General features: G+C 35.7%; 1 protein-coding gene across 1 annotated transcript; it reads right to left on the bottom strand.

Moving 5' to 3' along the window:
* Positions 1–3,487: 3,487 nt before the first annotated feature.
* DBT (dihydrolipoamide branched chain transacylase E2) lies at positions 3,488–14,763 on the bottom strand (the record flags this gene model as incomplete). The annotated part of the gene is made up of 11 exons (XM_082003257.1): positions 3,488–3,655; positions 4,565–4,636; positions 4,913–5,104; positions 6,019–6,096; positions 7,135–7,301; positions 8,070–8,313; positions 8,751–8,878; positions 9,245–9,426; positions 10,342–10,417; positions 10,590–10,713; positions 14,713–14,763. The coding sequence occupies 11 exons, from the start codon at positions 14,761–14,763 to the stop codon at positions 3,488–3,490; spliced, it is 1,482 nt and encodes a 493-aa protein (XP_081859383.1).
* Between the last annotated feature and the right edge of the window lie 26 nt (positions 14,764–14,789).

The following is a 14,789-nucleotide window of genomic DNA, read 5'->3' as shown; positions in this document are numbered from 1 at the left end:
CAGGGCCTAAGTATCTGATTTTGTTTTCAAAGACATTTAATTATATAATAACAGGACTACCATCAAAAGCTTCTTGTTCTTAGATCTTACTATTTGTCAGGGAAATAAAAACCATAATAATCATGCCATCACAGCCAACAATTCAGAAGTGAATTCCCAAGCATGGCTGTAAAGCAACCACAAATTTACTCCCAAGTAATCACATCTCCCAACAACTTCACCTCCAAGCATCTGAAAAAATTTAAGAACTTACCTCAATTATTTGGTTTTCAAGGATTTTCAGTGACTCATTGCTTTCTGGGCAGGAACAGAGATAAATTATGAATCTTGTCTGCACTACCAAAACCATTTAGAACTCAGACTCCAGCGCAATGTCAGTCTAGTTCTAATTTTAACCTATGCTGAGAATAGAAGGTATCACATGAAGCACTTCTGCAAACCCCCCCCAAGCATTTACCACTCTTAATGTCTTCCCAGTTTGCTGTACATGAGTGGACTCACATAAACACCTGGACTCCCATTAACAAAAGTTACAAATTGTGAACAAAAAGAACAAAGGAATACTTGTTATGTTCCACAATGAAAAATAAGCTAGTTTTGAATTAAAAATGACAATTATTTGCTTTATTCTAGTAACGTTTCTCTGCAAGATAACTGAGCTTCAAAGTGCTATTAAAGAGCAACACTTACTAATTAAACTGCAAAAAGTGTTACATCACTAAGTATTTTACTCATTACTTTTGCCCGTGCTGAAGAATTCTTTTGTCAAGAATTTTAGTGCAAATTGTCAAAGTCCAGACAGAAAAGAAATCTTTACCAGTATATGCAGAGGGGTTATTACTCACTCCTTTTCATGCTTCCAAACATTAAACATTTTTAACATTCTATTTCTTCAAAGAGCCCTTGGAGAAGATAAAAGGAGAACAACTTTGTCAGAATCTTTTTCTTCACCAAATGAAGACAGAGACAGCAATCATCACAGGTCACTATTTAAGGCAGAAGCCATAAAACTGGGTGATTCTAACCAATTCTTGCACTGGAGTATAAAATGTGAAGATGAAATTTTAAAAATATAATTCTTTTGGTTATAACCCTGTTTCAGTAGAAATAATTTTTCCTCATTATTTGCCTTAGATTCTAGCACTACTACATAGAACTTTATAACCAAAAAACCCTCTCCAGTGCATAACCAACTGAACACCAATACCTATTTAAAAACACACTAACTCCTTTAGCTTTCAATCTTCTAAGCTTTTTTCTTTTTTTTAAGTTATGTAAAAGGAAAAGTGATCCAACAGGATCTTTGGTATATGTATTTCTGCTTTCAGCTTTGGATTAGTTCCCCACAGTGTTTTTTAATCAGTGTTTTTTCTTGATCTAAAAAAGTAATATCTAAAAACCTAACTATTTAATTTCTTCCTCCAGAGCTAGAAAAAAAAAAAAAACACAACAAAAAACAGCCTTTCCCGTTTATTCGCATTTTGAAAAGACCAAGCAATTTCAGGCTCCTTGTGTGAGCAAAGTTATTCTGTCTCAAATATTTCAAACTCACTTTATTGCTTTCTATCATACACTTGTACTTCCTCAATTTCTTTTCTCCATGGTAATCAGATTGAAAAATATACTATTCAGACTAAGCCCTTACCACAACAATATACTTGTAGGAAAGTAGCCATTAGGCTGTGTTCTTTTGTTAGTCTTGAGTGCAGTAGGTTCTTTAAGGTAAGAAGAAACAGAAGTTTGAGTCACCCGTACAGGATTGCCTGCATAAAATTCACAAATAGAAACAATATTACTACAATTCTTTGTGGCTTTAATTTTTTTTTATTTGGAATAAAAAAGTATTATAAAAATGAAATAGGTGATAAGCATGACATATTAGTCAAACTTTGCAAGAAATGACCTATATATAAAAGACCCCTATACCAAAATAGAAATATAAATAGCACCTTACATGTAAGCTCCCATGCTCCCTCCCCTACATTACCAGCTTTCCTCTTGCTCAGTCTCAGCATCAGGGATAGCAGAGATTCTACCTCTGGTGGCTTGTGTCTTGCATCTTCACAGCTAAAGGCAATAGACAACTTTGGTCTACAATTTTGGAGAATGCTCCTGTAGAGGCAGGTTTTGGTATATCTAAAGAAAGGAGAAAATGTCCATTTTCTGCCTCACAAATTAATTTTTAAGGCCATGTAACTGTCTTTTCTTGTGTCTGTTTGCAACTTATGTTTCTAGAAGGTATTCATAGCCAACAGTTTTCTTCATATCTCCTGTTATGAAGGAGATAACCAGTGCAATTCTCAGCATCTGTTTACCTTAAAGCCCCATAAGTGTTGTCTGTTCTGAAGGCATTAACTTGAACCTGTTCATGATGTACCTCATACCTGAGTTTAAGCCTTATCACAGCATCATAGAATAGTTTGGGTTGGAAGGGACCTTTAAAGGCCATCTAGTCCAACACCCCTGCATAAGTAGGGACATCTTCAACTAGACCAGGTTGCTCAGAGCCCCGTCCAACCTGACCTGGAATGTTTCCAGGGATTTCTCTCACATAGTATTTTTTTAATGTTAATTCTTTGTTGTATCGGATTAATCTGTCAAATTCTACTACCTGTACATCAATAATACAAGGTGATGCAAGCTTTTAGAACACATTCTGCTTACTGTCAAGCTTACCTAATGACAGAATAACAAATGAGATCCTCTTTTTTTTTTTTTTTTTTTTTAAACAGACAGATGCTTTCTATATGAAACAAAAATAACTGGAAAGTATTTAAGGACTGCAACTACTTCCAGCCTCTAAAAATGCAGGATAGTCTAGAAAGTATTAAGGCCCTGATAGTTATCAATAAATGTTATCAGTAAGCATTTGAATAAATATGGCCTCTTGATTTGTAATTTCATAAAGAGTACCTGTGCAAGTAATTGCCAGGAAAAAGTGGACTAGCAAAAGACTTGAGAGGTTGACTCAGCTGAACAACAAAAAGCTCTCTGGACATCTTACAGCAGAAGCATAAAAGGCATTTTATTTGTATATCATTTTTGCATAACTTCTTTTGGGAATTTGGATATTATTTGTTAAAATAAATTTACGTGTCCAACAAGGAAGAACTATGAGTATTTCCCTTCAAAACAGGTTAATCAGGTTATAAATACTGCAAATGTAAATCACTGTCATTCGGTCACACCAGCCTCACAACCATATGTATTACAAAAGGCAAAATAAAGACATTCCATCACCGTATTCAGAAGTCGCACCATGACCTATTCAGTCTGACAGTCTGCTGTAGAAGAAATTACAGCACTAATAATTAAAAGAAGTAACAACTAATTGATAGATTGATATCAGCTCTTGAGAACTTTTAACCACATAAAATTATATATAATATTAGTAGCAAAGGGCACGTGCTAGCAGAGCCAGCTTTTATAATTATTCAGTCTAATCCACAAAGTTTAAAGCCATGGACATTTCAAGCCATGGTTTCCTTTATTTAAGGTCTAGCAGCATCGAAGCAGGGTTCTCCAAGTAAGATTTCCACAAGTTAGAAAACCGGGCCATTGTAGCTCCATCAATGATGCGGTGATCAGCTGACCAACTCACATTCATTATCTGTGCTTTAAATACTTCACCTTTTCCATTAAACCGAGGAAGAACCTAAAAATCAGAGGAAGGAAAGAAATAGAAATATTAAATACTTTCATTAAAAAAATCTGTATTTTTTAATTGTTAATTTGTTAATCTAAATTTAAACATTTTGCTAAATTAGACAGACAGCAGTAGTGCCATTCAAAAAACAAAGACCTTTGCATTATTGATTGTGCTACGGATTAGAATATATTGCAAACCTACATAATAAACAGTCATATGCTGTTTACACCATCATGTAAATACTGGAGGTGAAAACCTTTCATGACTCAAAAGTTTCTTTCTGAATAGTTTACTACACTCTTAGTGCTCAAAATGACAGTTTCCTTACAGCATTCCCTAAATAAAAGGCTCACAGGAATAACATAGAAAAGAGTATTTTAAATTAACACTAATTTCATTTCCAGCATTGATCTCAATTGTCTATATTAAAGAATTAGAGCCTGAAATTAAGAAAATAGGAAACTGCCTTCACCATACAGATTTCTGAATGGATCCAGCTATCTGGCTCATGAAATTAAACTTCATTGTCAGAGTACTTTTTTAGTCTCAGGTTTTCTCCTTGATGATAGCAAAAATGCTATTGCCATGTTGCAAAACTTGTAAAAAGACATTTATGTTGTTTCTTAGTAACTAGAAGGCTATACATAAATGTGAGTAAAATATAACAGGATTCCAAAAAACACATCTGAACCTTTGGCATAAGGGACTTTATTTAAACATTTGGTGTGTCTGCACAGTCATCTAAAAACATCACAAAACTTTTCAATCACAAGCTGTGCAGTTTCTGTAATATAAAGAAGAAATGTTTATATAAGAAAAACAAAACAAAGGGACACGCCACATTTCATTTTCATTACAGATGACCTTAGTTAGCTAGAATTAAACACTCACACCACTGAGATAAAGTTAATATACCTGTATCTTTCCAACTGCTCCAATAGCTACTTCAGGAGGTAGTATCACTGGTTTGGCATAAGTTCCACCAATCTAGAAAAGAAACAGCTGGGGATATTAGTTAACTTAAAAAAAAAAAAGGCAGATTTCCTCTTGCATTAATTGCTACAGGTTTTGTTCATTGCATATGAACAAAATATATATCTTTTGCAAAATAAAAATACACATTATATAAAATTATATATATTATATAAAATTTATATAATATATAAAAATACAAAAATATACATATTGCATATATACCTTTACTAAGGTATTAATTTCCAAAGCAGTTTTCTCATATTAAGTTCTCATTTTTCCTGTACTTACTGTGCCAATATTTGAAAGAGTGAATGTTCCCCCAGTGAGGTCATCTGTTCCCAGTTGGCCTGCAGAGCCCAAGGACTGCAGGCGATTTAATTCAGAAGCAATCTCAAACACACTACAGACTTGAACATTTTTCACATTTGGGACAATTAAACCTTGCTCCGTGTCCATAGCAACTCCAATGTTGTGCGAAGCCTGCAACAAGTTTCATTAACCAGTCATTAACATAAGCTGTCAACATAAAATGTATTTTACATTAAAAAAAACATGTGAATAAAGTCTTCTTTATGTATCTTTTTTAACCTAGAAAGTGCTGTCTGTAGTAAGCAACTCCTCTATACAACTTTGAGAGGGGAAGAGGATGTGAATTTTAAAATATTAGCTTTCCATATCTGCAAAGTGCAAATTGATTTTGGCAGTTTCACATCCAGGAAATACAAGACTGGAATCAATTTTGCACTAAAAATATTTCACTTTAGGATGATTATATGGTTAACAAAACATGACCAGCAGATTTTAGAGAGAACACTAAAATAAAAAAAGAAGGAAACTGAGTTGCCTTATTTGCTAGAAGGAATATATAAGGATTCATCTGAAAGATATTGATAAAACAGCACAAAAGGAGTTTGTACCACACGGAGTATGTACACATCACTTAAGAAAATAGACACTCACTGCCCAGAAGTATCAATCCAGCACCTTGTATGAAAATTAAGTAATTTTTATCAAAACTGAGTTTAAAATATGACTTTTATACATAAGGGTTGAGTGTTGGAACAGTGGAACCATTATGCCATTACTAAAAAATTACTGTATTAGATTTTAAATATTCTCATTTTAAATGCTTAGCCCATCTTCAGGTAAAAAGTAGGAAATCACTGTATGTGTTTTTGAGGCAAGCCTGAATAACAAAGTGACTCTCATTAAACAAACTACTGAAATAAGATGAATAATAAATCAAATCCAATCTTAGAATCTGGACATACAAATTATTTTCCAGCACCACATCATAATTTTCGTTCTTAGAATTAGCTCAGACATTCTGAAAAGCCCTTGTTAGCTGTTATTTTAGGTTTTCCGCTCACAACTTTTATCAGTAGCTTACAAACCTTGTATGTGACATTTTGACAGCTTTCATCCAAAGAAGCATTAAGAATGGGATACTGCAATAATCCCAGAGAGGCTGCCTATTAAACAAAAAATAAATTAAAAAAGAGATAGATTTTTATGTTTTATAACCCGAGAGCTGCACGGAAAGGAAGGAACAGTGGGAGACAATTTAGATTAGTAACAATATAGATTTCCTCAATGCAATCAAATTTGGCTTAAACTCTCCTAAGACTTGTCTGTTGTTATTCTATCATTATTAGGATATGACAACTTACAAAAACCAAATATACATCAGACAAACACATAAAAAGTGATAATCCCTTTCCTAAGTATAACTGAAATTGAATCTGCATTTGTTATTTCTGTTCCACAATTCAAATTGAGTATCCCAAGACAAAAGTTATGAGATTCAGCAGCAATGTCATTCTCAGCTCTCCACTTAGATGACAATTATTTCAAGGAAGAAATACTAATTCCCCCTAAAGAGAGTGAGCAGAATGAGTGCTTACTTAGTACTCTTACTGAAATAGCATTACCAGAAGTTTCAGACCAAGTTATGCATTCAATGCGTAGCTTAGGTAGTGCATCAGCCTTCACTGATGCCAACAGTTGGAAACAGAACCATGGCAACTAAATGAGTGCAAGTGCCTGGTCTTTTGAACAACAGAAGAGACATACTCATTCACCTGAACAACAGAAGAGGCATGCAGATTCACCCGAGGGATTCATTACCAACAAAAATATAATAACAATAATGATGCATTTCACATAGGGTTCGTTTTAATGGAGCTCATAAAAAATACTGACAAATTTCCAAAATTTGTTTTTTGTAATTCAAACACACAGTGATGCTTACCCCTGTAATGAATAATGCTTTACCTGCTCTATCCTTCCCCATTAATATTTCAAAAAATGTCCATGATATTACATAACCCCAACTACAATTCCAACAATAAATTCATAAGTGGTTCAATAAACAAGAGAAGTTGAGACTTCTCTTGTGATCTGTAATTATTCAGATGATAGCGAGGTGCTCCAAACTTAAAACAATCACTGATCAGACTTTGCCAAAATCTGCATAAGTACTCCATACAGCGCTCTGCTGCACATCTTACCTTTATGAAGAAAGGCATAAAGGAAAGCTTAACTCCACGAATTTGTGCTAGAGGTTTCAGCTCTTCTCGCAATTGAACAAGCTGAGTCAAATCAATCTCATCACAATAACCGAAGTGGGGTATCTTCAGGGCTGCACTCATAGTCTTTACCATTGCCTTGTGAAAACCTGAAAAATATTCACTGACTTCTCAAACCAACAAAATGAGCTTCAGGGAAATTATGGTGACATTTCAATTTCTATTTGTTTCCATTAAACAAATTACACAATGTGAAAAAAAACAACCACAAAAAAAAAAAGACAGGATGAAGCTCACTTTAGGATCAACAGTTATTCAGCACATGCAACTCAATTTTTACAATTGTAATTTTTCAGATTATATTACTGCATCTCTCTCCTATGTATGGATGTATGTATGCATTTGAAATAATAATACAGTAATCTGCACTACTCTTTCCAGACTCTCCAAATAAACATTGCCTGAAAGGCAAGCCAAAATCTTTTATCTTCCTCTTTTAATGTGATTTTTCTTACCTTCGTTGCACTCCAGAACAAGGGTGAATGCTGAAGTACGCTATTATTAAGCACTGATAAACCTTAAATTCACTGCATTTTGGCACTAATTGCATAATGAGTCATGCTGTGACAAATTCACATGTGTTTCAGAATTCCTACCTGTTTCAGCATACATTTGAAGAAACACAGATTAAAAATGAACAAGTGCAACTTGCAGCCCAACGCCATCCAACCAAAACATGAACAACTATTTCATAAAATAAAAATTTCATACAACACTTTCTTACAGAGCATGTTTTCCTATTGCTCACTTGCATGTCAATAACACTCCCAACAAAAGAAATCAACTGTTCACCAAGTAACATTTACTGGTAGTCTACTGTGAACATGGTCTCAAGATTTTTATATTTCATGATTTACCTGTTATAGGTTCAGTTTTATCTTTTCCTGAAAACACAATGGGTGTAGAAACAGGTACAGGAATTTTGCGTGCTTTGTCCTTTGGAGCAGCTGGCACAGTCTCTGATTTTGGCAAAGGCGGGATAATTTCAGCCTTCGGTGATGGAGGTAAAATAGCTCCTGTTTGTTTGGCCAAGTAATTGAGTATGTCTTCTTTAAGGATTCTGTTATCTTTTCCTGTTCCAACAACTTCACTCAATTTAATCTGAAAAGTACATAACAAGCTATGACACTTTCATTTTACAGCAACATAAAAATATCCTGTATTGTAAGCTACGGTTAAAAATTATTCCAGTTACTGATCTATAAAACATACAGTTTTCTTTCCCTTTTATATGACTTATTAGGTACTTGACATTGTTCAAATCATCCAGAAGGCCCACTATGTATCTAACTGCATACTTTAAGGAGGAACTATGAATACTACTTACCACTTAATTACCGCACAGGATCAATAGTGAAATATTTATTTGAGGAAAGCTATTTGTCACTTAATTTCCTCTGCTTAATGTTTTATTTTTCTCCTAAAAATGTACCACAAGCTTTCAAAACCAATTCCTCTAGATCAATGTTCTCCTAGTCAGTCAAACTGCTATATAAAAGGTGGATAAAATGCAGCAGGACCTGATTCAGCAAACTTACATTGTTCTCCATGGCCAGACGACGAACTGCAGGGGTTGCTAATGTTTTGTGACCTTTTATCTCTTGGTGAGTGTGCTCTTCATGAGACATAGGAGGTGTTTCAACAACATCTTCTTCTGGGGCAACACCTGCAAACAAAAAGAAAAATTTTAACTTTACTACATTATAAGCATTTGTTAAATTCCAACCTCAACCATTCTGTGATTCTGTGACAGCTGAAGTTTTTAACATTCAGTTTGAGCTACTGTGGATGGGAACATAGCATGCTCAAGGCTGCTGCTTAAGCTAAATTTTCAATAGGAAATGTCTGGCTTTTTAGATTTTAAACCTAATAAAATATCACAGCTTTTTCCACTTAATTTTCTTGACTTTATAAAGGAAAAAAAATAATTCAGTTTCAAGATTTGCAGGAGGAAAAAGTAAACTCCTCTGTCACTGATGGTTTTATGGCAACAAACATAAAATACGCAAGAGAAAAAAATGGCTTACAATACCTTTTGAAGCATCGATTTCAATGTCCACTAAAGGTTTTCCAACATAAGCAATATCATCTAAATTGTAATGGAGTTTTCTAATGATGCCATCATAACGACTAGTAATAGTAACGGAAGCTTTATCGCTTTGTACTTCACAGATGCTATCAAACTGAGACACGCTATCACCTTCTTTTATATACCTAAAAGAAAAGACACAGGCTAGTATAAAACATACACAGTGTAAAAATCTATGCTGTGTATTCTTTTGATAAGTTCAAGTTATGTACATCCCCACAACATGAAAATGCATTCCAGATAGACAAATTCTACATAATGGATACATTTGCTACATACCCTTTTGCCAGACTGCTCCAGAACCCTTTGTTGTGTGAAATGACACAATGATTTAGAGTATCATCACACATACATTTTTACCATTATTTTAGTAAAGCAGAGTTTTCCTGACAGATTATAAGCCATCTAAAAATAAAAATAAGCCCAGCTTAGTCTGAACCTAAGGAAGTTCTTAGTTTCAAATTGCCAGCCTCAATATATGATCAGTTTCAGAAAAGAAACTGAAAGTGGGAAACACTGTCATCTATGCAGAGGCGTATTTTCACCTATTTGTCAAAGAACTAGGCATTTCAACGCGGCCTTCCTTCACTATACACTTTGATTTTGCTTAATCCATTCATCATTGGCTTTTTACAAACAATTTAAATGTTCAAATCCTCTACTAAAGTCAATAGAGAAGGGTATAGGGTAAAATTACGTGGATTCTCCAGACTAGTCATTTGTTTCTAATGTTCAGCCTAAGGAAGTATACTAAAAGGCAGACCTCCTGCACTCTAAAAACATTAATCACTGAAGGAAAGCTCATATACACGTGCAGTTAGGGCATCCCATTCCTTCCATCTTTTCCACTCCCAAATAAACCAGATTGCAAATACGTAAAATGTAAAGCTAAGTATATACAAGGCTTTAAAATGTCGAAGATGAAACTTGAAAAACTTCACTACTAACCCAGAAAACATATTCTCTGATAAATAATTGGTAATACAGCTGTTAAACTACTTGCTGATTTCTTAGTATATTTCTGAGAAAGTAGAGCTTACCATTCTTTTACAGTCACCTCCGTAATCCCTTCTCCAATATCAGAAAGCTTAAACTGGACAATTTGGCCACATGAAACTTAAAACACACAATAAGGAAATACAGCATGTTTAATATTAAATACCAGATATCAGATAGAAAAATCTGAATGCATCAGAAATAGTCTACATACCACTCATATACAAACCGCTAACATAACACTCATAAAATAGCAAAATAAAATAAATTATTTTATTATGAAAAAGATTACCAGCAGATGTTCTGAATAATCGCTGTTGATGACTAAACTTGAGGGCAGATTTGTCAAACACGCACACATATTTTGATTTTATAAAGCGAATGCTGCTGCACGATCTAACACGGTGAATGCAAACCTGGGGAGAAAAGTCTCAAGTGTTAATATAATGGACTGAGGAATGTAGAGCTCATTTAATATGCCTGATGCAACAGTAATACTAAAATAGTTTAATTCTAGTTTATATAAAAGAAGTTCTTATGGAAACACAATTATACTGAATACATACTGAATGTACAATAACCATTAAATTAGCATAAGCTTTGTCAGATCTTTAACTTCTTTCACTAACACAACACATGGGGACATCAAAGCCACAGTAACGTAACCACTTAAAAAAAAACATGACAAGATCTGATAAGAGATTCACACTTGCTATTGTTTCTCTAAACAATTAGTTTAATCAGGACACACACACAAAAAGCATACATAATATCAACTACATCAGCCATATGATACATTCTTATCTAGAATGAATGTTGGAAGGATCCCCTAGACTGCAGGAAAAATCAGCATATTTTTCTTTGTCAGTTCTTATTCCAATCAAAGGTTGATCAGAAGTACTAACTGGAAAGGAAATTCACACTAGAGGGTACAGACAGTTGCCCTTTTATTTCTGTTAATATATAGGAGGCAATCATCTTCAAGTAAATATCATTTCACATCAACTTTAATGACATTTTTTAAGAACTGGGCTTGAGATTTATTTTTTTTTCATGGTTACAATTATATTTATCCAGAAATCAACTTAAAGGGTCAACGGAATTTTCTGATAGGTTTTTCAGACAAAACCTTATGCTGTAAAGCATCATGTAATCAGTCATGATTTTGGTCAAAAGCAAAGCCAGTAGCACTTGCATTGACATAAACAGGCATTTTATCATTAATCTCAACAGAAGTTAGTTCAGACCCCTTCTTATTTAGTAAGATTTCTTAAATCTAATGTAACTCTGGTGTTATGTTGTCTTAGAGTGCTGTAAAATTAATAAAAATAACAATTTATCTGTATATACTATCTCTAATTAATTTAGAGATATGAAAAAAATTCAGGTGCTACAATGTACCTCAAGTAGCTCAAAACTGTAAAATTTAGAAATTATCTTCTTAGAGGACCCAGAAAACAGCACACCTGCATGGGAAAGTTCATTTTAACTTCTTTTTAAAAAAATCCTTTCAGTAATCACAGAGCATATGAAACTTCCTGATTGCCCTCCCCACCCCCCAAACTGTTCAACTATTTGATTTTGTATTACACTTTTAAAAAGCAGATTATTCAAAAAACTGTACAATTCTGAACTGATGATGTACACATTTTCTGTATCATTTAATCTATTGTTGCAAGTTACATTAAGTATCACCTTTCTTTTAGGAACAAATATTTATACAATACAATCTACCATAAAGGACACACAAACTGAGTTACTTTTCAGCCTGCTACTAAGATTGTATCTACTGATCTAGTGTAAGTATTATCATTCCTATAATGAGCGAACAGCAAGTCCTTTCATTAGTCCTCCAAATAATTTTCCCTATTAAAAAATCAGGTAAAATGGTAATTTTAAGCTATGACAAATCTTATTTTATGAACACACTAAAAATTCTCATTCCATTACAGAACTGGTATATAATGTACATCTTCACAAGCCTATTTTCTCCTACTTTTAATATTATTTTTCTTCCCTAGTGTCCTAGTATGTTAAAGCAATAATAAAATACCCAATCTCTCTATAGAACGGTGTTCTTTTCTAAACCTTTGAAATAAAGAGGCTGTGCTTACTAATTTCCATATTTAATCACCATAATACTACTTTATGTGTAATGCTGAATAAGGAAATAACAAAAGCATACAATAGACAAAATTAGTTCTAATATCCATAGCATACCCATCTGTGTATCTCAACGTCTGGAAAAATATAGTAATAAAAACCCAACAAGCACAGTACTACTAGCAGTTATATATTATGTCACCACTATTACACCATATGACAATAAGCAATAATGCCACAGTAAGGTAACACCTTTTCTGTGTAAGTCTTCAAAGTGTGGCGTTACTATGGCGAGAAGAAACCAAGAGCCCACTCCGGTCTCTCACTAATACTGAGGACCCATCAGCCAGTGACACTTGGTTGACTAAGACTTGTCATTTGAACCAAGAAAACATGGGAGCTGTATGCTGTCTGGGGAGAATTGCCTTGCCCCTGTTTAGTTCAGTTTTGGTTGTTTCCTTATAAAGAAGCCAACTGTGCTTTTCTAAATCACCGCTAATCCTAAAAATTTACTGCTGGCCTCAAAACAAAATGTTCTTATGCGGCCTGCAGGCAACCGATTACCTGATGAAGTAACACTGAGTTTCAAAGTCAAATTGAATAGTTTGTGCTCAAAGGCAATGACTTCTCATTACATTACAACATACTCCACTACAGAACTCTTTTGATTTGCTGACCCACTGAGTCATTTTAATGAACATTTACTTACATTGGATTTGTTTTGCATACATATTCTATATCTCCATGTACACAGTTGACTATATACTAAACCAATGTAGCGTGTTTCAGTCAGACATTATTCCTCACCTAAGTGGCACCATGTCCTAGCGTCTAGGTAACTGTTATTTCCCTACTACTTAACACAAAGACCCCCAGACTCCTTTCTTTTCTTCTTCACAACTTACAGCCCCCATGCACAACCACCATTACTTCGTCCTTCTTCCTCTTGCTAGCCAAAGTGTTTGCAAAAGCATTGAGATAACGTCCTTTAATATTATAATAAGCATATTATTTCTTGGATCTTATCACTGTTTCACAGTAGACGGTCACAAGAAGAATTACTATCTAGCAAAATTCAAAATGTGCTTGCAGGAAACACATGCTATAAATAGCCATGCACATAGATAAGATGAGCATTTTCACCTTACCAGAATCTCCCTCTGGATTTAAGAGTTGATGGTTTAGTTAGAAAGAAAACTAAAAAGAAGCTGCTATTTTCAATATTCTTAATTAGTAAAATTACTTATATGTAGCCTAAAGCTAGATAGTTACCGAAGTATCACTGAAAAAGTCCTCACTACCATGCTTTCAAAATACAATATGAATTATTATTAAGAGCAAAAATAATAATAGAAACTAGAACTGATCCTTAATTTTGTTTTCACTTGGATTATCTTACAAAAAGATGTTTCTTTTTCTGACATTCCACAAAACAGCAGTGACATAACTGGAAACCAACACTCTTCACTACAGCTGGAAGACTATAATACAAGAAGGCAGAAGAAAGCATGAATTAAGTCTTCATGACGATATATGTTTACAAGATTGTAAGTGTCCTAAAAGGCAACCAAGTAGCTTCACTTCTTTAAGTATGGAAAGGTATCTCTACTTAATTTGCAAACATCAAGGCTCCTGGGATTCAAAGAAATAAATTTCCCCCTTCTGTGTAACTACACGGTCTCCGTGCAGATACGGTATGCAAAGGGGCCTGGTGCATGGGCGGAGGAGCGGCAATGGCAGCGTAACGTATAGGCAATGCACTGAATCAGATGACTAAGAAATAACAGAAGAGAAGGATGTCAGTGGCGTATTACAGAAGGCACACCTGTCTTTCACGGGAAACACGGGCAAAGGGGAAGACATTCAGGGGCAGCAGCACAGGGCGGACGAAGTCTGTGCTGGGGGTCCCTGGGGAGCGAGGACACTCTGACCCCCAGGGAGCGGCACCGCAGAGCGGGCGGGCCGGGCGCTGCCGACAGACCGCCTGCGGGGCACGCAGTCATCTGTGCCACCGCACCGGGGGGCAGCGGCGGGGCGGACCGGAGCGTTGCCCGCCCGGAGGCGCGGCTGAGGCGGCCGGGCAGGCTGAAGCGAAGGCGAGGAGGGAAGCTCGGGCACTGCCCGCCCGCAGGGGCGGGGGAAGCGGCGGCAAGCCCGCGAGCGTATCACGTTTGCTCCGAGGGTCTGCCGCGCGGTCCTCGCTCGCTCCCGGCTGGAAAGAAGAAACAGGGCGCAGAGATGCCGCGCGTTGTCCACCCCCTCACCGGCTGACCGGGAGCGCCACCACCCGTGGGGTCCCCTGTTCCCCTTACCAGGCGCCCCGCGGCTCGGCAGCTGCTCCTCAAAGCGGTCACGGCCGCCATCTTACTCCGGGAAGAGGCAGCCCCCA

This window comes from Phaethon aethereus (assembly GCF_964289735.1).
Source record: "Phaethon aethereus genome assembly, chromosome: 8".
Classification (NCBI taxonomy): Eukaryota; Metazoa; Chordata; class Aves; order Phaethontiformes; family Phaethontidae; genus Phaethon; species Phaethon aethereus.
This window is presented reverse-complemented; position numbering and strand designations above follow the sequence as displayed.